At 42.1% G+C, this 25,372-nt stretch overlaps 1 protein-coding gene across 1 annotated transcript in view; it reads left to right on the forward strand.

Moving 5' to 3' along the window:
* F5 (coagulation factor V) overlaps positions 1 to 16,848 on the forward strand; it is a 93,860-nt gene extending 77,012 nt beyond the window's left edge. The window contains 7 exon segments of the mRNA XM_083172681.1: positions 2,217 to 2,288; positions 5,953 to 6,047; positions 8,971 to 9,126; positions 9,904 to 10,048; positions 13,529 to 13,680; positions 14,886 to 15,068; positions 15,882 to 16,848. Coding sequence (XP_083028807.1) covers positions 2,217 to 2,288; positions 5,953 to 6,047; positions 8,971 to 9,126; positions 9,904 to 10,048; positions 13,529 to 13,680; positions 14,886 to 15,068; positions 15,882 to 16,025 — 947 coding nt within the window. The 3' untranslated portion in view covers positions 16,026 to 16,848.
* Positions 16,849 to 25,372: the final 8,524 nt, after the last annotated feature.

Genomic DNA, 25,372 nt, shown 5'->3' on the forward strand with positions numbered 1-25,372 from the left:
GAGGGAAGAGGGTGGTTGTGCTCTGTGCTGTGTGCTGTGCTATAATAATAATATATTATTTTGCTGCTGCTCACTCGATTAGGGTCTGCAGGGGCTGCTGTACACAAGTCCAGTGTACAGGGGCTGCAGTGGCAAGTGTACAAGGGGCTGTACAGGGGCTATGTTCAGTGTGACAGGGCTTGTGTCCAGTGTGACAGGGCCTGTGTACAGTGTGACAGGGTCTGTGTCCAGTGTACAGGGGTTGTGTCCAGTGTACAGGGGTTGTGTCCAGTGTACAGGAGTTGTGTCCAGTGTACAGGGGCTGAAGCTGCTACCACCAGTCATGAAACTGCCACCCTGTCTGCCCCTGCAGTGCCGCTCTGCTTCCAAGATGTGCCAGGTTGGAAGTGTAAGGTCCACATGTATGTGATGCCGACTGCTGTCGCTTAGCTTAGTCATCCAGCTACCTCGGTATACCCTTTTGGCCCAACTACAGTAAATTAAAACAATTTTGTAAGCTGTGAAGTGATCAAAATTGACTAGAAATGAGTGGAAAGTAATATTATTGAGGTTAATAATACTTTAGGGGCAAAAACAGGCCCAAATTCTGTTATTTTAGCAATTTTTAGCATTTTTTCATAAAAATCCAGATCCAAAACCAAAACCCACAAGGGTGGTTTTGCCAAAACCAATCCAGATCCAAAACACGAAGGGAGATCCAGATCCAAAACCAAAACCCGAAAAAGTGGCCGCCGCACATCTCTAGTTGTCTTTCAAACTCTACTTTGCTACTTCCCAACATGACCCTCTCCAGGAGGGACACATTGCTCTGCTACTGGACCTTCCTCTTAATGTATGGGACTTTCCTCTTAATGTATGATTGCCATCACCTGTGTAGAACAGGTTAATTGATAAGACAGGTGCTTCAATACAGGTGATGGCAATCACACATTAAGAGGGAAGTGCAAGAGCAGAGCAATGTATCCCTCCTGGAGAGGGACATGTTGGGAGGTTTGCTGCTACTTAAGAGATTAACCTGTTTAAATCACTAATAGATGAGATGATTGAGCAATCACACCCTATTAACGAGTTACCTGCTGCTGGGGTAGCCAACCCTAGTCCTCGAGAGCTACCAACAGTGCATGTTTTGCAGGTCTCCTCACAGAATCACAAGTGAGCTAATTAGCTCCATCTGTGTATCTTTTAAAATGTGTCAGTGATTAATGAGTGCAGCTGTGCAGCAGCTAGGTTGTCTGGAAAATGTGAACTGTTGGTAGCTCTCGAGGGCTAGGGTTGGCTACCACTGGTGTAAGGTATCCTTATTGCACTAACTACTAGTGTACTATCTGGATATTATTTATCAGCAGATAGACAACAGTGTTGCTATTCGTCATTGTTTCAGTGTCATGAGCCTTCTATGAGACACTGTTATACTTTTCATAGTGACAGCTTAATTTAACTGTCCTACCCTATTCAGGAAGGAGACAGAAACTTATACCGTGAAGTATTCTCCAATACAGTGTACATAATTGTATATATTATATGTTTTGTGTGTGTCTTTATTTGTGTGTGTGAGTCCATCAAAACTTATTTTATTAAAAGTTACATTTTATTAACAAAACAAGGGGATTCACCCCAATTACGATGGAATCAGCATAATAATTAGGAGATCAATTCCAATATTTACATAACCCCACATTATATCATACTTGCCTACCTGACCCTCTCCATGTGGGAGAAAATGCTCTGTTTCTGGGCTTCCCTGGTAATGTATGATTGCCATCACCGGTGGGGAGCTAGGTAAAGGTGTTTCACCACAGGTGATGGCAATCATATATTACCAGGGAAGTCCAGGAGCAGAGCATTTTCTCCCTCATGGAGAGGGTCAGGTAGGCAAGTATGCAATATATTAATCATAATAAAATAAATAAATTAACATAAGAGTGCCCCAACAAAAAGAGAGTATTTTCTCTTCCTTTTTTTTGTCAGAAGGCTGCCATATTGCTTTGTGTTATGATGTTAGTAGGGGCAAGCTCTGTTGCACATAAAATCTTGGGGACATGTTAAGAGACAGATAGTTTTGTGTTGTGATACATGCAAATTCATTCGAGAATATAAATATATATATATTTTTTTAGTATCCCATTGACCAGTTTATATAAGTTCCAGTATTGTGGCACCTTTTACATATAATAAATAATGTTACTTTCCATTATATCCCAATTTTTATATTTCAGAGTGTAATATTCCACTTGGCTTAGAAAGCAGAATTATATCTGATGATCAGATCACTGCGTCACATTTTCTACGTAAGTTCATCTATGCTGTCAGTCTTGAGTAATAATGATGTTACAATACAATACCATATGACGGGACGGGAGGAGGGTTCCATGCTGCATTCCACAGCATGGCTCTTGCCATGTAGCTACATACCTCCCAACTTTGGCAGTTCAGCAGGCGGGACGCTGCTGCTGCGTGCCGGAGGCGCGTTGAAATTTTCGGGGGCGTGGCCTTATTTGGGGGGCATGGCCTATACTTGCGGCTCTACCGTGAGGCCACACCCCCATTTTGCCGGTATGGGGGCATGACCCAGAGGCTCTGTGAGCCTCTAGCCATGCCCCCAGCCCCCTGGCTGCGGGAATAGACGCTGTGCGCATGCGCACAGCGTTTATTCCCCGCTGCTTAGCAGCTGACAGGGGGGACTCCCAACAGCCCCCCCACACCGTGGGACACTGCCACCCGCGGGTGGGACAGTGGGACAGGCCCTGACAATCGGGACTGTCCCGATAAAATCGGGACTGTTGGGAGGTATGTAGCTATGATGCTAGGAATTGTGCATTGTCAGCCACATAGTGCATGCACGCTGAATGATATTTAGATTTTTCCTTTCCGACCTGTCAGAAGCAGAAAACTTGTTACAAATATCGTCCAGTGTATACCCAGATTTAGAAAATCATACCATATAGGTATCTCCGTCCCCCTCTACTATACTTTTTTCGTACAAGGATTTATGGCATCACCCCTCCCCACCTCCCTTTTTTATTTTCTTATTTTTTTCCCCTCTGGCTTTCCTTTTTTTTTTCTTTAGTGTCTATTCTCTTTCAATGTGATTGCGCTTATATTAATGTTATGTGTTTTATGTTGAATGCAGAGACGATAACTGTGCATTATTGTCCCTGTGCTTAGTCCACTCTGCATAATTTGTGATGAAAAATTTCCTTCATAAAAATATTCAGTTAAAAAAAAGAAAATCATTTAGATCCTCCACTCTTGATCCAATCCATTAAAATATGGCGAGAAGCAAATTAAATGATGGAAAATGACTTCTTAGACCGGGAATATCCTATAGAAGCCCTTTTGTTAAATAGGGAATATAAGGAACTCCAGATTAAAGAAGTATGGCACCATTATACGGTGACCACCCTTTCTCACCTGTATAATATAACGGGTTTGAAATCCTTCGTACAGCTAAAGGAGGAGTTCGGACTACCGCAAACACACTTTTTTCACTTTTTACAGCTGAGAAGTCTCTTGGCGGAGTACTTTCCTGGTCAATTTCCATCTTTTAGTGAATCCCCGATTAAATTAATAATGAAATCGAAAAATAGGAAAAAACTAGTTTCCAGAATATATCACACCCTGGGCAAAAAGAAATATGAAGATGGGCTGAGTATGTTAAGGGAGAAATGGGAGGTAGATGTGAGGCCCTTGAGCGATGAAGAATGGATAGTGGCAAAGTCATCAGTGGCAAAAGCCACAGGTGCCTTGCGTACCCAACAAACACAATTGTATATACTACATAGAGCATATATATCTGCTACAACACTATTTAAATATGCCGGCAGAGCATCCGCTACTTGTCCAAAGTGCGGTCTCTTCCCAGGCACCCTTATACATTTACTTTGGGAATGCAGGGCACTTGAGGATTTCTGGAATAGAGTCATTCAAATTATTGCCGATACCGGCTTCTCGAGGGAGGTCTTCACTGTTAAGTGCTGTATACTAGGCATAGCCAGAGATAGAATTCTGGGAAATGATAGATCGTATATAAACAATCTCTGCTCTTTGGCGAAAGTAATAATTGGGAGGACATGGATGTCCAACAAAGGCCCCGACCTTAATAGTTGGACAGCACTCGTCAATTACACCTATAGACAAGAAACATTTATACACATGAGACGTAAAACTATGGCTAAATTTGACAGGACCTGGCACCACTGGGCACAATCTACCCTCTTTCAGGACAGAAACCATGATAAATAAGGAAAAGGTGTTACCGAAGACTGCGGTATCATAGAGAGATACATTTAGTAATCTCATTGTTGATGCTGCGCATGGATATATACGCCACGACAGATATATTAATTCCACATATAAAACGGATAGGGTGAAAGATAAAACAGACAAGGTTATGAGGCCAATCACATTGATACCTTAGCACTAAATAAGCACTATCGCTCACTTCATGTTTATAATTCCCTCTCCTGGGACACATAATATAGATAAATAATGATACACACAAAATAGATACTTTAATAAATAAGACACTCTAGAATCGTTATGATGCAGCCGAGGCAATAATACACTCTCACCTAAATGGCAACAATTTCATCGCCTCACCTCCACTATCCATGTCGTCTGTACTAGAACACTGAATTAGAATACCACTCTGCGAGGCAAAGCCCAGGAGGAGATTATTAATATCCAGGGACAGACCAGGAAATATGTTAATGCCTAGTAGAGATCGTACACCCAGGGATAGTAGCCTTACATTGATGTATCGCACCATATAGACACTAGACCCCGGCCCTATTAGGGAATTAAAAGCAATGCTTACTGTGATTCGTAACTTATTTATGATGCCGTACTACCCCAATTCATGAACAATTGACCCTTTCCCTGCCCGGCACGAAGAGAGTCCATATATATGCTCTGTTATTTATAGCGAAAAGACCGGCTCCACCCTTGGCTACTTAATCCAGGCTTTATCCGGGCCAGCTGTGCAGCGTAGCCCCCCCTAGCTAAAGTCTATGATGAAATGTACTACTACATGTCTGTAACTTTTATACGTGTTGTACCACTGTATGTTTGTATGTATGTATGTATGTATGTATGTATGTATGTATATGTCTTGTAATTGCTGAAAAACATAATAAAGATTAAAATGTAAAAAAAAAGAAAAAAAAAGAAAATCATACCATAATGAAAAATCCTTCTTTTGAGAAAGAAGTTCAACGCTAACTATATTGTAAATGACATTTCTTAAAATTCACGTGTTTTCGGAGAAATTGCAGCCATTTTGCCGCGTTTTGCGGAATTTTTCACTGATGCCTTTTTCTACCCCCAAAAAAGTGAAAAGGCATTGGGGAAAAATCCCTTCAATAAGGTAAAAGCATCTGCAATTGAATGATGACATGACTAATACTGTTTCATACAACTGAACTAAGTAAATATCCTCCATAGTATAGCTTGTAAAATAAACGTAATGTTTTGTTCCTTATAAAATAAGGATGGGTCACAATTGTCCAACTGAAGGCATCCCTCTTTTATTTAACAGTTACTTAAATATACAATTTTGGGGGTGATTCAGGTGTGTTTGCACTGTAGGTGGGGCTGATGTAATTTGTGCAGAGACAGTTACATTTGGTTGAGTTATTTTGTTTCTGTGCAGAGTAAATACTGGCTGCTTTATTTTACACTGCAATTTAGATTTCAGTTTGAACACACCCCACTCAAATCTAACTCTCTCTGCACGTTACATCAGCCTCATCTGCAGTGCACATAGTTTTGTCCATTAAATAAGGAATTTGCTCTTGCAAACCAACCTGAATCACCCCCTGTTTGCTTTATAGACTGATATTAATCGTTCGAAATGCACAAAAATATAATTCCTTCATTTCAGCATATTCTCATTTTTTCTATATCACACTCTATCACATATATTTATTAATTCTTTCTTTCTGTGTTTAATAGCCTATTGGGAGCCAAAGTTGGCTAGACTGAACAATGTAGGGTCATATAATGCTTGGAGTGCGCACATGAATAAATCGTCATTGCCTTGGCTTCAAGTAAGTTTTTAATTGTGATTAAGTGAATTTATGCCAAAATGTTATCAGTCAACAGATGTGAGGCTACTGTGCATATGTGCTGTTCCCTTTAAATACTGTATATCTCTGCGATCTTGAGCTTAAATTAGTTAGAGTTGGCACTGAAGTAACATTTATAGGGTTAGATGTACTAAGCCTTGAAAAGTGATAAAATAGAGAGTGATAAACCACCAGCCAATCCTACCTGTCATTTTTCAAACACAGCCTGTGACATGGAAGTTACAAGCTGATTGGCTGGTTGTTTTTCACTCTCTATTTTATCACTTTTCAAGCTTAGTACAAATTTGCTTAATATAAAATAATACAGATCTGCTGATTGGTTACCATGGGCAACTTCTCCACTGGCTAAAGCTGGCCATACACCTACAGATTTATTACCCAATCTGGATGTTTGAAACAAAAACCTGGTTACAGATGAGAGCAAATGATGGTTGCTTGGATATATTGGAAAACTGACAAATTGTCATTCAGATATGACCAGATTTTTGTTCCAACCAGCAAGATCTGACAATCAACCTTTAGGTGTATGGCCAGCTTAACTGTAAACACTCACATGGCACTGACCTCATCCACATAGCACTGGTTATAGCTTTTATGCTTCTCCTAATAGGCCCCTGAATATTTTCTTCCCCAGACCCATGTAGTCCTTAATCTGGCCCTTAAATCATGGTTTCCGGTGTACTTCCTCATCTTTGCAGCCACCACTACGCCAGTTATGTTAGCCGCTACTTAACCACTACGTAAGAATTTTCGGCCACCCTCCATTGTCCACACCACCGAAGCAGAGCGAGCCAACAAGCCCAAAGTGTGGCGAGCGAAGGGGACAATGATGCGTTCCGTAGTGTAAGAGGTGGCCACAAATATGAGGAAGTACCGATTCCAGTTTTACTTTTAACATAGTTACATAGTAGGTGAGGCTGACTAAAGACTTGCATCCATCTAGATCAACCTATGTTTATAGTAGCTTATCCCTTGTTGTATAGTATGTTCTGATATTTTTAAGACAGATTATGTTACTTATTCATACCGTGGATGTTTTTAACCAATAAATGTTTATCCAACGTTATTTTAAACATATTTATAGTGTCTGCCGACACCACTTCTCCAGGAAGAGAGTTCCAAAGTTTGACTGCTCTGACTGTAAAGAATTTTTTTCTTCTAGATGAACAAAATCTTTTTTCTTCTAATCTAAACTCGTGCCCTCGCGTCCTAGTTTCCTGTCTAGCAGAAAAAAGGGTGTTTGACAGTTCCTTATATTGGCCCCTAATATATTTATACATGTTGAGCATATCATGTGAACCAGAAAATCTGTGTCATTATTCCTGAACAGCTTTACATCCACGAGCTACTCCTCTGGTGATGTCATATTTTAGTAGTAGTTTGCAGCAAAGTGCAGAGTCAGCTACAGTCACAAAGCCCATTCCATGGCAAACCGGGCTATGTGGTGAACATATGTGTATGCCCATTTAAGATTACAGTAATGATGCTCCTTTACTCAAAAAAGATATTACTATTGCTGCAAGATATACATAGTTTGAGGAATAATCTAAATATCTAAATTACAGTATATCTAAACAATATAAATTAATTTAAACAGTGAACATGTGATATCAACTACAATTGTGTGCACATTACTCTATGGGGGTATATTCAATGCCTTTAGGCGAGCTATGATAGCGAGCAGTGCCGATAGCTCGCGGGTCAGTATTCAACTGACCCCCCATCTGCAGCTATGAAAACGGCGAGTCTCGCTTCTATATGCAGTGGGCTTAATCTCCACTGCCCTCTGACAGCAAGGATTTCTCCAGAAGATTGCATACGGGAGTGGCCCGGCGAGAGGGTTGTACGGCAAGGATGGCTTATCCTCGCCAAAAAAAGCCATCCTCGCCATACAAACCCCCTTGCCGGGACCATTGAATACCGCCCATAATCTTGAAAAACAATTTAAAAAAATCCTAGTCCCAATAACATCACTGCAGCTGGTGTAGTGTGGTAACTGCTATCAGGCCATTGCACTTTTAGGGGCAAATTTACTAAGATTGGAGTTCTATTGAAGATTGTTTCCTATGGGCAACATCCTATCAGAATCTATATTTTATCTTGTAGAAGTTTCTAAATATATAAGAAGTTATCTCTTAGTCTAATTTTAAAAAGTATATTTTCTATGTTTTTATGTCTTGTATAATAACCTATCTGAGGTAAATAAATTCAGCAATGAATGAGCACAGTATTATGATAGGTTATACTTGTGTAAAGTGCCAAGCTGTTAATATTTGTATAAAATTAATAAACATACTGGCTGAAATGTAATAGGATGAGAGATTCAGAAAGTGAGAGATTTGGTAAGAAATCTCCATTTTTTTTTAAAGTGTCAATCATTTACACTGCAAAACCAGTTTGATTTTAAAGTGCAAATGATTGCCGCTTTACAAAAACTGGAGATTTCTTACCAAATCTCTCACTTTCTGAATCTCTCATCCTATTATATTTCACCCACTGTATGAATATATATGAAACCCTTTGTAAATGCTTTGGACCTTCCAAGCCTGCAGACTTTTTTTTTTTTTTGCTATTACCATTTATTTGATTTTTAATTAACTTTGAGTGCCACATTTTATTGGTTGTTTGCCTAGGAATTTCCAATATTAGTATGATACTGCAATTAATTTATTCTGTGCAAATTTAGCATAACATAGCTTGGAAAATTCTCTGGAGTGCCACACAAGGGGTTAATCCTTCAAACCACTATATAGTAAATCCAATGGTTTGTAGGCCACATCCCCATCTCAGCTGTATGAGCTTCCCCTTTACACCTACACATAGATAGCCTACTACTTTGCCAATCTATTATACAAGTCATTTATTGTTTTTGTGTATTTTTCAGGTAGATTTGGAGAAAACATTCTTAATTTCTGGAATAAAAACACAGGGAGCCAATAAATATTTTAGCCAATACTACATCATAGAGTTTTTCGTTTTATACAGTAAAGATAAGAGAAAGTGGACTGCATTTAAAGGCAACAGCAATGCTTTACATAAGGTATGGAATTATAATATAGACATTTACTTTTGAAAATACGAATTCCAATATCTGTATGACTGTTTGATGTATTGTATGTGCATCTGACACTTGCTGCTTCAATAAAACCTTTTTTATAAAACAATAAAAATCCACATTTTTATTATAAAAAAGTACACTAATTAAGATGCCAATTAGTAAGGGAAATGTAAATAATGTATATTTTTGCATGTACAGGTTGATCATCCCTTATCCGAAATGCTCAAGACCATGAGCATTTCGGATAAGGGATTTTTCTGGGTTTTGGGAATATTTGTTTAACATACTTACCTGGTCCCCTGGTGGTGCTCCGATGGTTCCCTGGTGGTGCTCCAATGGTCCCCCTGTGTCCTCGGTGTCCCCCGGCATCCACAGCGGCCTTCATTTACTCTTCAGCGGTCCCATTGGTATATTGTGTCACTGGCGCACCCACGCACTCACACAATGCACCCCTGGGACTGGAGATGCAGCTGAAGAGGATCCTGAAGCTCACCATGGATGCCGGAGGATGTGGTAAGTATCAAAAAAGGGGCAGAGGGAAAAAAAATACTCTGAAAAACCAAGGTTTTTGGAATATTTTGCTTTTTGGATATTCAGATACAGGATACTTAACCTGTATTTCTAAATCTGATAAGGACATAGAACATAGAACATAAGAACATAAATCATATAGTGCATAATATGTTAGCGATGAGTGGCTCTGATCTCCTACCTCTGTCTAATGTAGTAACCCTAACATGTAATATTGGTTCTTTTCAGCTTTTTGCTGCCAATTCTGACTCAAGTAGTATCAAGGAAAATCAGTTTGATCCTCCAATAGCTGCACGGTACATTAGACTATATCCTACAAAGTACTATAATAAGCCTGCACTGCGTATGGAGCTGCTTGGATGTGAAATACAAGGTAATATCTAATTTGGTATAAATTGCAGGTTTGCATTGATTCCAGTCAAATGTTGAAAAATTGCTTACAGTATAGAAGTTTAAGGAAATAATCAAGTTATTTTAGTTATATGCGATTTTATAAAAAGTAATATTTTTTAGTATACCCAACACTTTTTTAAACTAAAAAGGTGAAAGAAAGAATATTGCATGTGACAATTACAGTATACATTAGACTCTGTTATATCAGCTTCCCATATATAGATCTGAACAGAAGTCCATTTGTAGGTATGTTTGCATGTTTTTGCACTGTGCATGGATTGTCACCAAGCACACGCAACTGCGGCCAATGGATTGTCATCTGCTAACCATGCACTTCACCACTGTGGGAGCATGGTGATGGAATTGAAGGCTATGGGCTAAGCCGCCGCACAGACAGAAAGAGTAACTGTCCTTTGCAAAATTGTGAGAGAAATGTGAATCTACTCGCAAACCCATAAGCAATTCCCAGACCATCGAAAGGATTTTACTGTCTGTGCAAATGTCTGAGGCTTCCACTAATCTGCGATTGAGTGGAAGTGGATATCGCTGATGTCATATACCCTCTTAAAAATGCTTAGGCACGTCTGCGTTTTATCCAACAACCCATAAAATGGCACCTTTCCACCCCCAACTGCCAGCAAAAAAAGTTTTTTTCTGTGACTAAAATGTAACGATAATGAAAATAGGATAAATGTTGACTAAATATTTATCCATTTTGTCATGACTAAAATTGACTAGATGAAAATGCTGTATCATTTTCGTCAGGACACCACATTTTTTTGACTGATAAATATTTTGGATTTTTAATTAATAATACTGTATTTTGTACAGTTGTATCCATCCTCTCTGGCTTTACATTTACATAGTTGCGCTGCTGCTGCATAACAACTCTTTGTCATCAGATTAGTTCAGTTAGTTTATGTAGCTAGCTATTTAGTTAACGCTAACTAAATAGCTATATATGCATCCTTAAAGCAATTATTATTATTTACAGTTTCTTATATAGCGCAGCATATTCCCTTGCGCTTTACAATTTTAAACAACAGTGATTAAACAAAGTGGGTAGAAACAAACGGTACTCTTTACCTAGAACGGCGCCCATCGCGCCCATCGCGACCATCGAATGCACTGAAAAACGGGTGCGATGCGATGCCCGCGATGGCCGCGATTTCCCATAGGGACCAATGTTAAAAGTCAGATTGGACGCGATTTTAGTGTTCAATGCCTCAATGGCCGCGATTTTTCCATAGGAAACAATGTTAAATGGGCCACAGAGCCCTAATAGTCCCCCTGAAGTCTGAAATGGCCCCCACAATTTTTAACGGCACCCCACGATCAACGTCAACCCGAAGCGTGGCGAGCGCAGCGAGCCCGAGAGGGGCGGCGGTACGCGTCCTCCGACCTTTTCATACCTCCACTATCCACGTCGGCGTGGAGCTGAGAATAGAATAGTGTGGCGAGCGCAGCGAGCCACCGAGCCCGAAGCGTGGCGAGCGCAGCGAGCCCCGCGAGGGGACGCGGATACCTTCACAGGTAAACGCGTCCCCTCGCAGGCTTCACAGGTGTCCGCGTCGCCACGGACACCTGTGAAGCCCGCGAGGGGACGCGTATAACTGTGAAGGTATCCGCGTCCGCTCGCCACGCTTCGGGCTCGGTGGCTCGCTGCGCTCGCCACACTATTCTATTCTCAACTCCACGCCGACGTGGATAGTAGGGGAATGAAAAGGTCGGAGGACGCGTACCGCCGACCCTCGCGGGCTCGCTGCGCTCTCCATGCTTTGGGTTGGCATTAATAGTTCGGGTGGCGTGGGGGTGCTTTTAACATTGTAAGCACCCATTGCGGTGCTTATACAATTATTTATCTTATAGGGGGCACATTTAACATTGAAAACACCCATTACGGTGCTTATACAATTTAAAATCGTATACCATTGTATATAGCATACAATGGTATACAGTGTGATGGTATACAATTTAAAATTGTATAACATCGGCTGCCATCGCGTAACATCGCATCGCATACCATCGTATGCCTTATGGTATGCGATGCAATGGGCGCTGTGCTAGGAAACAAGTACCTATTAATTTCCCATTCTCCATTTTGAATGTAATCTATAGGGCTCCTCTGCTAATGGTTCTATAAGAGTTGAAATCGATTCGGTTTCTGACTATTTTGTTCTAATAGAAGAACACTTGTTGTATACACCATGTAAATCCACATCTGTAAATAATTGCTAGATCCAGCTGCCTATCCATATTATAGCCCATACACTAAAGAAGGACTTTTGAAATGGGACACAAATTGACTAGTGAAAACCTCAGTCTTCAATCAGGCTCTGTGTAACTCTTTGATGGGTGACTTACAGTAGGTCTCAGGTGAGGTGATACTTTGTTCACTTCTAATGAGCTGTGGAATTAGTCTGGAATGTTCTTCTTTCAGCAGCTCCATTAGATTTGGAAGGAAATACCCTCTCCAAGCAACAGAAGGTACTGGATTAAGTGAATGATGATGATGATTATCCAGCCTTATAGAGAGGGGGGAGAATCATTTTATTTATTCCATTCTAGAGAGATTTTTGAGAATTTGATTATACACTGAGAGCCCACAACTGTTAAAACTTTGGTGATGGTTTTGATAAGTACAAAGACCAGAGGTTCCCAAATGCAGTCCTCAAAGCACAGCCAACAGTTCAGGTTTTAAGTATATCTATGCCTCAGCACAGATGGTTAAATCAAAGACTGAGGCACTCATTAAGTCACGGAGGAGAAGCATGGATATACTTAAAACCTGGACTGTTGGGGTGCCTTGAGGACTGCTTTTGGGAACCTCTGACTTTGTTGCCAAGACCAGAGGTTCTGTGGTCTATCTGGTCTTGGTACTAAGATTATTCTCTACCGGGCTGTATCAGACAAATAGACATAATATTAGTTCAACAGATATCTCTATTTGGACTTTAAGGGAACTTTCCTCTGTTTTATCCATAGGCATTGTATTCACTCTGTCATCAAAATGTAGAGAAGGCAGACTAAACAGGAAACATCGCATGTCTTCTTTGCAGGAGTATTTTTTTAGCAATAACAAGTACAAGAACATTTTGTTTAGTATTATTAAATTGTGGGCATGTAGCAAATATTTACTTTTTAAAGAAGAAATCAGGAGACAAATGTAATAGGGTGAGAGAATCAAAAAAGGAGAGATTTTGGGAGAGTTTTCCCATTTTCTTAAAGCAGAAATCAATTACTTAAATGTAAATGATTGCTGCTTTAAAAAAATGGGGAAACGCTCCCAAATATCTCACTTTCTGATTCTCTCCCCCTATTACATTTGGCCCCAGATGCATCCTGACAGTTAAACTTGTATTGTAGCCTTTGAAATATAACTTTTAATTAGCTACGAATTGTCTTTATAATGACATTAGTTGACATTTCAGATTATAGTAATACAAACTCTTTTCCCCAGGCTGTTCTGCACCACTGGGTATGGAGAATTCTAAGATCAAAGATGCACAAATAACCGCTTCTTCTTACAAGTCTTCCTGGTACTCATCATCCTGGTTACCATCTTTGGCACGTCTTAATAAAGTTGGCAGTGTAAATGCTTGGCAAGCAAAGGTAATGTGAAACATGAAACATTTGTAGAAGGGAGAAAAGACATAAACATTACTAGTGGGTTTAACACTGGTCTGTAAGACATTGTAGAGGTTAGTGTTCTTCCTCAACTCTCAATAAACTGAAAGAGTCCTTGAATTACTCATCTCCATCTGTCTACACCTGGCCTGTGACTTTCATTACACACATACAGTATACATACGATTGACTGTCTATGTCAGGACATTGTCAATAAAAAATACAAAGATGCATCCAGCGGGCTCCAGCGCCATCCAAACACTGCAGGGGGTAGCTGGTCAGCACATATGAAGTTTTAGGTAAGATTTGTGGCTGCCTTACCCAGGATCAGCAGCTGCCACCTCACAGGACACAGCGCTCAGCATGTCTATTATCAATCAGCCAATAAACTCCTGTTAAACTAACCAATGAGAGTTGTGGTCGGGCTTCTTGATTATTGACAGACTGAGCACTGTAAGCCTGTGTCCAGTGTGGAGGCTGCTGATCCCCAGGTAAGGCAGCCAGCACATATCTTACACACAACTTTACATGTATGTTGAGGTTTTGTGGGAAATGGCCAGGCCCAAATTACCCAGTAGCCTGCTGTGTGTGCAGGGCTGGCAACAGAAATCTTGGGGCCCGGTACACTGATATCTCTGGGGCCCCCCAACAACGCCCCCTTGAGCAGAACATTTTTTGTATACTGCTTATTGAATGTGTTTTTTTATTATTACAAAAGACAAAATTTATATTCACTAATACTGGAGGGGTGTCTGGGTAAGTACCCTTACAGGAATCCAGGTGGGTGCCTTTATAAACCATTTCTAGGCACTGCACTGCCGCAACTATGCTTACAGCCCATCAGAACTTTGGGGCCCCTCACAAGCTTGGAACCCGGTACAGGTGTCCCCCTTGACGCCCCTGTCACCTGCCCTGTGTGTGTGTACAGTGTGACCCAGGTCACCCTACTCGGGTCACACTAAAAGCATATGGAGATGTCCTCTGGAAGCGCAGGCAATAACCTGTGTCCAGCCTGTGGTACAAACTGTATTTCAAGTCAGTGTGACACAGCTTAAATCCGTGTTCATTTACCCAGGTTGGACCATGGTTTTGGTGGAAAAGTGGTCAAAGTGAAAAAAGAAAAACCGTAAAGTAGCAAATATAGTATTAACAAATGGTCTTTTGTGCTCATGTATATATCTTTCATGCAGTCAAACAACAATCAGCAGTGGCTACAAATTGATTTCCTTGCAATAAAGAAACTTACTGGCATCACAACACAAGGGGCAAGATATCTGACAAGTGAGATGTATGTGGAGTCCTACAGTGTTCAGTACAGTGACAATGGGAAGACCTGGAAATCTTATATGGACGAATCCACCTCAATGGAAAAGGTAGATATTTTGAGAAGGTTTTATGTATTTTTTACTTTTATGATGCACTTGTCATGGTGACACTGGTTGAAAAAGGCTGATCTATATATAGAGTGGCATAATTGCTTCTTTCTGCTGCGGATTCCTCTCTATATAATCAAGCATCTGACTTGCCTTCATCATTGCTTTGTTACATTACTTCCCATCCTTTAAGTCAGTAAAATAGCATACCTCCCAACATGACCCCCTCCAGGAGGGACAGAATGCTCTGCTCCTGCAATTTCCTCTTAATGTATGATTACCATCACCTGTGTCGAACAGGATAATTGATGAGAAAGGTGCTTCACCACAGGTGATGGCAATCATACAGTATATAAAAAAGGAAGTGCAGGAGCAGAGCAATGTTAGGAGGTATGAAATAGTGATACCTACCTAGAACCCTTTTCTTCCTCAGTAGTTACCATTATAGCACACCTCCCAACATGACCCATGCCAGGAGGGCCACAATGCTCTGTTTCTGGTCTTCCCCTTAATTTGTGATTGCCGTCACCTGCTTTGAACAGGTTAACTGATAAGAAAGGTATTTCCACACAGGTGATGGCTCCATCTGTATATATTTCTGTGTGTGTGAATATGTATGTAGCTCTGCCACGTATTGTTGTACTAGAACAGACAGAGCTGTTTCAAGAGAAGAAAGCTAGACTCTGATTGGAGGAGCATCTGCTGCATTTTATTATGTAAAAAATTGTGTAGAACGCTGCAGCAATTACACTACTTCATCGATCACTGAAGACTCTACACTTCCTATATGCTTATACTGTATTTTCATTTTAGATATTCAAAGGAAATAGAAACAATAATGGACACGTCAAGAATGAGTTCAGTCCACCAATATATTCACGATACCTGAAGATTATTCCAAAAAGTTGGAATCAAAGTATTGTTATGAGACTAGAAATCTATGGCTGTGACATATAAAACCTTTGCACTCATTTGTTACACTGTGTTGGAATGTTATACTATTTGTATGATTTGGAATCGTGTATATGTTTTTTTATTCCAGTGAGTAATCAGATGAACATTTGTATGGTATTAAAGTGTGGGATCGAAATGTAATAGCCTCCAAATTGCTAGAGGTATGGCATTTTTTTAAAGCAGCAATCATTTACTACCAACCTAGTCTTGCCTTGTAAACAATTGCTGCTTTAAAAAATTAAATCCCAAACCTCTGCCAACTGAGCCACTAATACATTTAGCCCCAGTATTTGTTATAGTAGTTTTGAAAATTAGCATTTTTGAGCTATGCTTTTTGATAGTTTATTATTTATACCAGTGATTTTCAACCTTTTTACCTTGCGGCACACTAAATAAGATTTTGAAATTGCCAAGGCACACCATGAGATCCCCACAGGGCGAAACACATTGGCCCCCACAGGAAAAAACTAATCCTATTGGACCACATATAAAAAACAATCACATTGGTCCCCACAGGTAACAAAAATAAAATACATTGGCCCTTTACATGAAAAGAAGAGACCAGTAAATAACAGTTGAACTGGTGGTGGCTGTAAACTGGTTTGGGCATCTCTAAATCTGGGGGCTCACTTGAGAACAGCTCAAGGCACACTAGTGCGCCACGGCACAGTGGTTGAAAAACACTGATTTATACCATTGCTTCTGCGATATGTTGCAATATTTTGCTTACTGTAAGTTCTTCTTCTACCCTATGAAAATCATATAAGCCCTTTTAATCATTCTCCTTGATTTTATACAAATAAAGAGTTTAACTTTGTATAATAAATTTGTTTTTGACTGCTTTATGTAACTTTTTACAACACAGAAAAATACATTTTAACAAACAAAACTACAAAATTGATCTACCTATACAAATGTTAATAAAGGGCAGTATCCTATTGGCTGTGGTAATGGATCCCAGCCGTGCGTAGCAGAAACCCTCAATAGCAGCCCCAGGAGACCTGCCTTTTGGCTGATAACATATGGGTCCAGAAAATTATCTGTTATCACCCGATAATGGATCATTTACTACACGGTAAAAATGGGCCATTATTGTATAAGAGATAGCTGATGGCAAGGACTTAACCTAATAAAATGCTGTAGAAGGAGGCACTAATAGGCAGTTACTAACAGTGACAGTTGATTCTTATACAACAAGAGTGGCAAAGTAAGCTGCATCTCTGTCCCTGGCAAGCCTAGTCAGTGCTTTTCTCACACCGCCGGCGCCAGCATGATCCCCTCTCTTTGGTGGAGAGGGGATCATGCTGGAGCTGGGGAGAGGCGCTCCATCTTTTTGAGACAAAGGTGCATCTCTGACGCGCCTGCAATGAGACGCTCCTGCGTCTCATGTGGAGTTGATTTTATAAAGTGTGGCGATCGCAGCAAGCCACAAAGCCCGAAGCATGGTGAGCACAGCGAGCCCCGTGAGGGGACGCAGATTACTTCACATGTGTTCCACGTCCCCTCGCGGGACTCGCTGTGCTTCGGGCTCAGTGGCTCGCTGTGCTCGCCACACTTTTTAAAATCAACTCCACGCCAACGTGGATAGTGGGGGTATGAAAAGATCAGGAGGATGCGCTACGCTGGATCTGAGAGGGACGCTGGCTCCTGACAGGGACGCTCCACGTGAACACTACGCCGATTCTGACAGGGACGCTACGCTAACTATGTACCACCTATGTGGACTACGCTGGTCGCGGGAACACAGAACGCTACTTCTGACTGACTATGCTGGTTGCGCTGGCCATGGGAACACAACGCCAATTCTGAAGGGACGCTGCTCATGGAACTGTAGGCGCCAGGTGGAGAGAAATTGTGGGTGGAGACAGAGATGGATTAAGGCTTCGGGGGGCCTGGGGTTCTTAATATAGAGGGGCCCTAAATTCTAAAATGAAAAGCATAACCTAATCAATCAATACAATTATGTGGTCTATTTTAAATAATCTTGTAGACCAATCCCATCTTTACTGCAATATTTATTATTTACAAAAATAATGGTTGTGGTCTGGGGGGCATTTAACATTGGGGCCAATGTAAAATCGGGTTTCAGGGAAGATGTAAATGTAAAAATCGCGTCGATCGCATCGCATGCGATTTGGTTGCATGCAATGCGATCGACGCGATTTTTTAGGACCCGATGGATACAATTTTAATCGCTGGCGCCGTGCTAGGAAACAAGTACCCTGAGCACTCTACTAAAATAGAGCAGCACCTCTGTAGGGTCCCCTGTTAGATGGGACCAAAGGTTTAGAGATGCAGAAAGAGGTTCAGAGGGCGCTCTTAAATAAATCAACAGTTTTTTTTAAACATGAATTTAATAAAATATTGATCAGAAAATAAAATTCAGTGAATGAATGCAATGGAGTACTTTTGTTCACAGATGTCAGATGTCAAGGTCAACATAAGAACGCATGTATATGTGTGTGTGCCCCAGAGCCTTAAACTAAAGGGTTCTTATACCCCTTTCACACCAGAAATGCAGGGACAAACCCGGGAATATAGTTCCCGGGACAAGCAGGGACATTCCCAGGTTTGGACCCATTCACACCAGAAAAGTCCCTGCATTTTCTGGTGTGTGAAGGGGCGGGAAGGAGGCCGGCAAGAGGTGGGGAGGGGGCGGGCAGTTGGCGGGATGGCGTTGGGCAGTCGGCGGGATGGCGGCGGAGGTGGGGAGAATACTCACCCCAGTTGCTGGTCCTCTGCACAGGCCAGGGATCCACACAGGCGGCGGCGCAAATGACGGGACAGGCGGCTGATGAAGATGACGCAGCTCTCCGGCGCCCTCACTGCCGCCGGAGAGCTGCGTCAACATCATCCACTGGCTGTCCCATCATTTGCGCCCGCCGCCAGCGTCAATTCCCCGCTGGACAGAACACAGAGGACCCGGCAAATTAGCCCGGTAATTTGTCCCGGGTACCTTTCACACCAGAGGTAGTACCGGGTTGTTCCCGAACTCAACCCGGGAATTTAGGCTGGTGTGAAAGGGGTATTAGTACACTCTGCCTTACTTGTGTTGATCCTGGCAGACAGGCTGTACACAGCCAATATAGGAGAGAGAGAGCCTGTACATTCCGCTAACAAACATTACCCAGGAAGTCATTCTCCTGCTAGCAGAGTAAAGCCCTGTACACACTATGCAATAAAGGCAGATATACACAATAACGATATATTATACCAATATTATTGTGCATATCGTTCAGTGTGTTTAAACGATAATGATGCCGGCCCTGTGGGTCATTATCAACCCCCCTTTCTCCTCTGTACATGCAGTCAAATTTGCCTATGCAGTTTATGACTAGGGGCCTTATTCTGATCGGTGCGGCCCGATCAGAATATGCGGCCGCAACCGTGCAGGCGAATCCCCGCCTTCCATACGGATCGCCACCTGCCGTCCGTACGCGGATATGTGGCGATCCGCATGAAATTGGACGGGGATACGCCTCCTCCGTCTTGGGAGCAGCCCCTGCATTCGATGGTCGCCGAACATCGAATGCAGGGCCGCACGCTCCACCAGGTCCCGCAACACAAGACCACACGGACACTTGTCCGTGTGAAATCATGTATGGGGGCGGGCAGCTGACATCCGGCGATGTCAGATGCCCGCCCCGTACCCACGCGTCACGGCCTAATTACCATGCATACGCCCCGCGTTTGCATGGGAACGCCCATGAAACGCGGGGCGTATGCATAGGGTAATGAGGCTAAGTAGCCCCTCATGCCCCTCTACGCCCCCTGTGCGGCGTATAAAGAATCCGTGCGGCGAAATCGCCTGCACATGCGCAGAGTGACCTCTGCACATGCGCAGACGATCAACATCGGCGGTCCGTCCGCATGCGGGAATATCCGCACCGATCAGAATAAGGCCCTAGGTGCAGATCATTCAGTGTATATGAACGATAAAGATACAGTTTTCATAAAACAAGGTGGTCAGTGGTGAAGTATTGATTTATCTTTATCCTTATCGTTTAAAATCGGTCAGTGTGTATGCAGTATATTGTTTATTCTGTAGCTCCGGGAGGCAAAGGGACAATGATATTGTTTGCCTTTATCGTATAGGGTCTAGGGGCAGCTTAAGCCAATCTCCTTTAAACCCTCTAGGAAATTTAAATGTTTTACTTATCATCCATTTTACTTTTTTGAATGATCAAAGTATTTTTACTTTATTTTAAGGATCAATAAATAACAAGAGGGAACACCTAAACCAAGCAAGCTAAGTCCAATATACTAATTGTTTCACTATTTTATCAGCAATTCCATTTAGGCTTATTTTTTTTTTAAAATATATTTTAACCTTGTGTTTTGACAAGAAGCGTATTAAGGCATAACATTAAATATAGGTCAGGTTGGGATATGCTATTGTTTGCTTATGTGATATGTTATTGTTCGCTCACATGACATGTTGCAATAAACACAATATACATCGTTCTTTATATATGCCTTCGTTAATTCCCTTAATTCTTCTTTCTGTTCCCATTGCTATGCAAACATGTTTTTGTGTATTTTGATATCTCAATAAAGTATATATTTTTAAATGAATTACCGCCCTACAGAGATGTTCTTCCAGACAACCAGGAGTTAGTGGAACGCCTGAATGTCACACACTGTAGCTACAATAGTCAACAAGTCTATCTGTCTGCCTGCCATAACTAAATATTTCAAAGGACACTAGCAGTCATGTGATTAGCTTAGCATATTTGTGTCAGCTGACCATCAAGACACAGGCCTGTGGTTTTCAAATCAATTTATTCATAGTATGAATTTACAGACAGACAGTATTTGTCTTGCCAATTAACAAGGAGGTGTGTCAGAGAAGAATTACACAAAATCCAGTTATCAAAGCACATTTCTTCATATGTCATAATATGGGTCATTTCGTTCCCAATATATGTTCAAATCAGACAATGTATAAAGCAGTGTTTTCCAAACACGGTCCAGATGGCATCATAACAGACCAGGTTTTAAGGATATCCCTGCTTGTACGCAGATGGTTTAATCAATCTGACTGAGTTATTAATGTCACCTGTTAATGATGAATTAAAACCCAGACATTGGACTACTCTCTGCTACTTACAACTGCTACAACTGGTGTACAGTATATGCTCACTGCTATTAATACTGTTGGATCTGAGCCGTTCCATCGGGTGTGGTATGGCCTTCCGATAGGTGGGATTTCAATGGAATTTCAATGGTCATTAGACAGACATTGGAATCCTGACTGCTGGAACTCCGATGGGGGCGATCTCTACAAAGTGGGAGGGCGATCTCTATGTGGGAGCAGTGGACCCCAACAAGGGAGATAAGCCCCTGTAAGTTGGGATCCTAACTGTCGGGCGGCCATCCGACACCCATTCCATCTGCTGCTATATCCATCTCAGCAAATACCAACAGCCACCAGAGCTCTGGGTCCCAATGTTTTATTGCTATCTCACACACAACATGGTTTCTGTTGGGCTAAGTACCCTTCTATTAGTTGCAAATTAACAGGCCAATGCACCCTACCAACCAGCACTGTTACAGCTCCTGGCACCATTTCACCACTGCACCTGCAAACAGGTACCAGGAAAACCCACCTTCCAATAGCGGCACATTCTCCAGTGGGCTATACAATGAGCCAACTGAGCAGGACACTGGCTCTGATTCAGACCTCATTACATGAATGCGAATTCTGCAGCCAATTATTGATACACTGCACATGCATATGGACCGCAGTGCGCACAGCTGGCCAGCGAGGAAAGGTGGCTACTTTTTTGTTATCACTGGCCGGTTGCAAGGTGATTGGCAGGCAGTAAGCGTCTGCGTGGTAACCTCCCGTTTTGTGGAAATGCTAAGAAAAACGCAGGTGTGACATAAATAATGTTACGTGTGCCTAGGGAAATGTAGGGAGGGTGTGATGTCAGAAACATGACGAACATGCTGGATATGCCTGTTTTCATCGCAGTCATGAAGTCTCTGGCTACCCTGAGCCTGCTATGACTGTACCCATTGTAAAAATCAAGCGACTTACGAATGCTTTTGGACATATTTGCTTGGCTGTATATAAATGTGCAGTCTTAAGGTGCCCATACACGTTACAATTATTGTATACAATATCGCATCTCATCACATATCTCTCATTTAGAAACATTACAGTAATGATGTATTTTACAGGTAATGGGGGAGATTCTCTAAGCTAAAAATGCTGTAAGCATCCCCCGTCGGGTTACCGCGGCGGGGGGCATCGCCAGAAAAATCTGGCGATGCCCCATAGAAGCCAATGGGCTTCTACCGCAACCCACCGCCGCCCCGCGCCGACCCCCCACCACCTCACACGGACCCCCGCCGCCCCGCATCGCTCCCTCACCTGTGTCCGGGCAGCAGAGAGTTGTGCTGCCCGGACCTGTGACCTCCTCCCTGCACTGATCCTCTTCCGGGTGCAGGGAGGAGGATAGCCCGGCGCAGCAGCAGCAGCGCCGGGTGTGTGAGGGAGGGGGGAGCTGCCGGGACCTGCTGGGACCCGGCGTCTCTCACCGCAAAGGACAGCTCTTAACGCAAGAGCTGTCCTTTGCTATAATTATCGCATATGTTACAACATATGCGATAATTATAAATGCGATGGGCGGCGAAGGGGGGCGGAGACTCTTAGAGAATCTCTCCCATTGAAGCTTATTAATGTCATAAAAATGTAATAAAAATATTCCGGTAGTTATGGTTATGAGCAATCAGAGAAAACTTAATTATATTTTAAATATTTTTAATATTTCCTTCGGTACTCTTTACCTAGCACGGCGCCCATCGCGGGCATCGCGGGCATCGCGGGGCTCGCTGCGCTCGCCACGCTTCGGGCTCGGTGGTTTGCTACGCTCGCCACACTATTCTATTCTCAACTCCACGCCGACGTGGATAGTGGGGGTATGAAAAGGTCGGAGGACGCGTACCGCCGCCCCTCGCGGGCTCGCTGCGCTCGCCACGCTTCGGGTTCACGTTGATCGTGGGGTGGCGTAAAAAATTGGGGGGGCCATTTCAGAGTTCAGGGTAAGTATTTGGGCTCTAAGGCCCATTTAACATTGTTTCCTATGCTAAAATCGGGTCCATTCAGCCATTTAACCTGAAAATCGTGTCCATCGGGTCTTTTAACATTAATTCCTATGGCAAATCGTGGGCATCGCGTCGCGGCCATCGTGTGCACATTTATAGCCGGCCGCGACGCGACCGACACGATGTCCATGTTTAACATGGTTTTCAATGGGAAATCGTGGACATCGCGTCGCGTGCGGGCACCTTTAGCCCGCATACGACGCGACCGACACGATTTTTTACCTCACGATGCCCACGATCAAGATCGTGGGCGCCGTGCTAGGTAAAGAGTACCTTTCCTTCTAACAATTTCCAGCATTAGGACTATTATTATACTGCTTTCACATTGCAACCTTGCTTTAAACCCATTTTTGTAAATCTTTCATAAAACGGGTCAAAAGCCAGTTAAACCCCTTCACATTGCATGTTGTAACCAGTATATTACTGTTTATATACCGTTTTTGTACCTTTCACATTCAACCCATTTCACCCATAAAAGATGCTTTTTTGCAATAAAACTCTATTGTGCAATTCCTGCTTGTGGGCAGTGACAACATGCAGGGAGACAACCAATGACCCTTGTGCAGTTTATCATGTGTAGTTCAAAATGGTTCTGGGCCGTTCATACTGCAAGAAAAAAGGATCCTGCTTTTAAAACGTTTTCAAATGCCGGTATTCTGTAACCGGTAAATTGACTGGGGACCTTTCACATTGCAGCTGGTACCGTTTCAAAATGCTAAAAAAAAACACGTCAGTATACCAGCTTAGAAGCGCAATGTGAAAGGGGTGTAACCATTACCAATTCTATTATTATTATTATTTTAATTATTATTATTTTTATTTTTTATTTTATTTTTATCTTTTCTTATTTTTATGAATCTCCTTTGCAACCTGATAGACACTAATAAATGTTTAAGTCAAATATTGTACTGTAAAACTTTCTACTTTTTCTTTTTGATACAATCTAAAAATTTTGCTGTATATGCAATAAAACACTGCTGGTCCAGCCACTAATTAACCCAAAGGACATTTTGATTGGCTAGAGTCTGATTATACACCTGTAAACGGCCCTTGAGCTTGGTGCTGGTTTTATAAAATCCACGGAACCCCGATTTGTTTGTTCCTGTGATTTTATGAAACCAGGACCGGCTCTTTCAGTCCTGGGCTGGTTATGCTCAGAAGGGGGGAACCCACGCCGTTTTTTTCCCCTTTTTTTAACCTTTTTTTTGGACAGAACCATGCACAGATAACGATGATCTGTGCATGGTTCTGTCAAATTCGCCAGCCAGAACCTGGTCTAATTTTTTGGCGATTTTTGGTAACCTTTACCAAAAAACGCACCCTATTACATGTGCGAGTTAGATGCTTTCCAATGGGAAAACATCTGGATGCGAATTGAAGTGTGACTAAAAATCGCCAATTCAAAATGTGCGATTTCGCCGCAAAAAGTGTGATTTTTTTTGGCACGAATCACACCCTATAAAATATGCGATTTTCAGAAAATGTCAGAAAACGTCCGATTTTGCAAAAAAAATAAAAAATCGCAAAAAAAAAAACGCAACCTATTACATTTCGCCCCCTATGTCTACCCTCTAGTGCCTAAACCTACCCCATGCCAAATCCTAACCCTTTCTGTATTCTTACAGTACATTCAGTATGCCGGCAGCCAGGATTCCGGCAATAGCATCCTCATTGATTCCGGTGCCGGTCTCCTGGTGGTAGTAAGCAATGCTATTTTTCAGCAGGCAGCAAAACCATGTGCACTGCAGGCGAGGCAGGTGTTACTTGTGCAGAGAGAATTAGATTTGGGTGAGTCATTTTGTTTCTGTGCAGGGTAAATACTGGCTGCTTTATTTTTACACTGCAATATAGATCTCCCTTTGAAGTAAAACCCCACCCAAATCTAATTCTCTCTGCACAAATAACACCTGCCCCACCTGCAGTGCACATGGTTTTGTCCATCTAAGAAGTATTTTGTCAGAAAGAGTGAACTAGAATAAGGGCCTCAGTTCCTGCTGGAGCCTGCTGAAAAATAGCCCTGGTAGTAAGGATAACAGAATCGGTAATGTTAACACTGGCATCCTGACTGCCGAGATGCTAAAGCATATTCCTCTTTAAGATGAAGGAGGGATCTCTGTTTCAGTTACTGTTCCTATAACTGTAATGTATCATAGATTGCCCATCAGCACCAACCCCTGGAGAGAACATTTCCCTCATAAATACAATATATTTGTTCATAGTAGGCATGTTGTAATTTC

Source organism: Crinia signifera, chromosome 2 (genome assembly GCF_055691185.1).
Source record: "Crinia signifera chromosome 2, ASM5569118v1, whole genome shotgun sequence".
Lineage (NCBI taxonomy): Eukaryota > Metazoa > Chordata > Amphibia > Anura > Myobatrachidae > Crinia > Crinia signifera.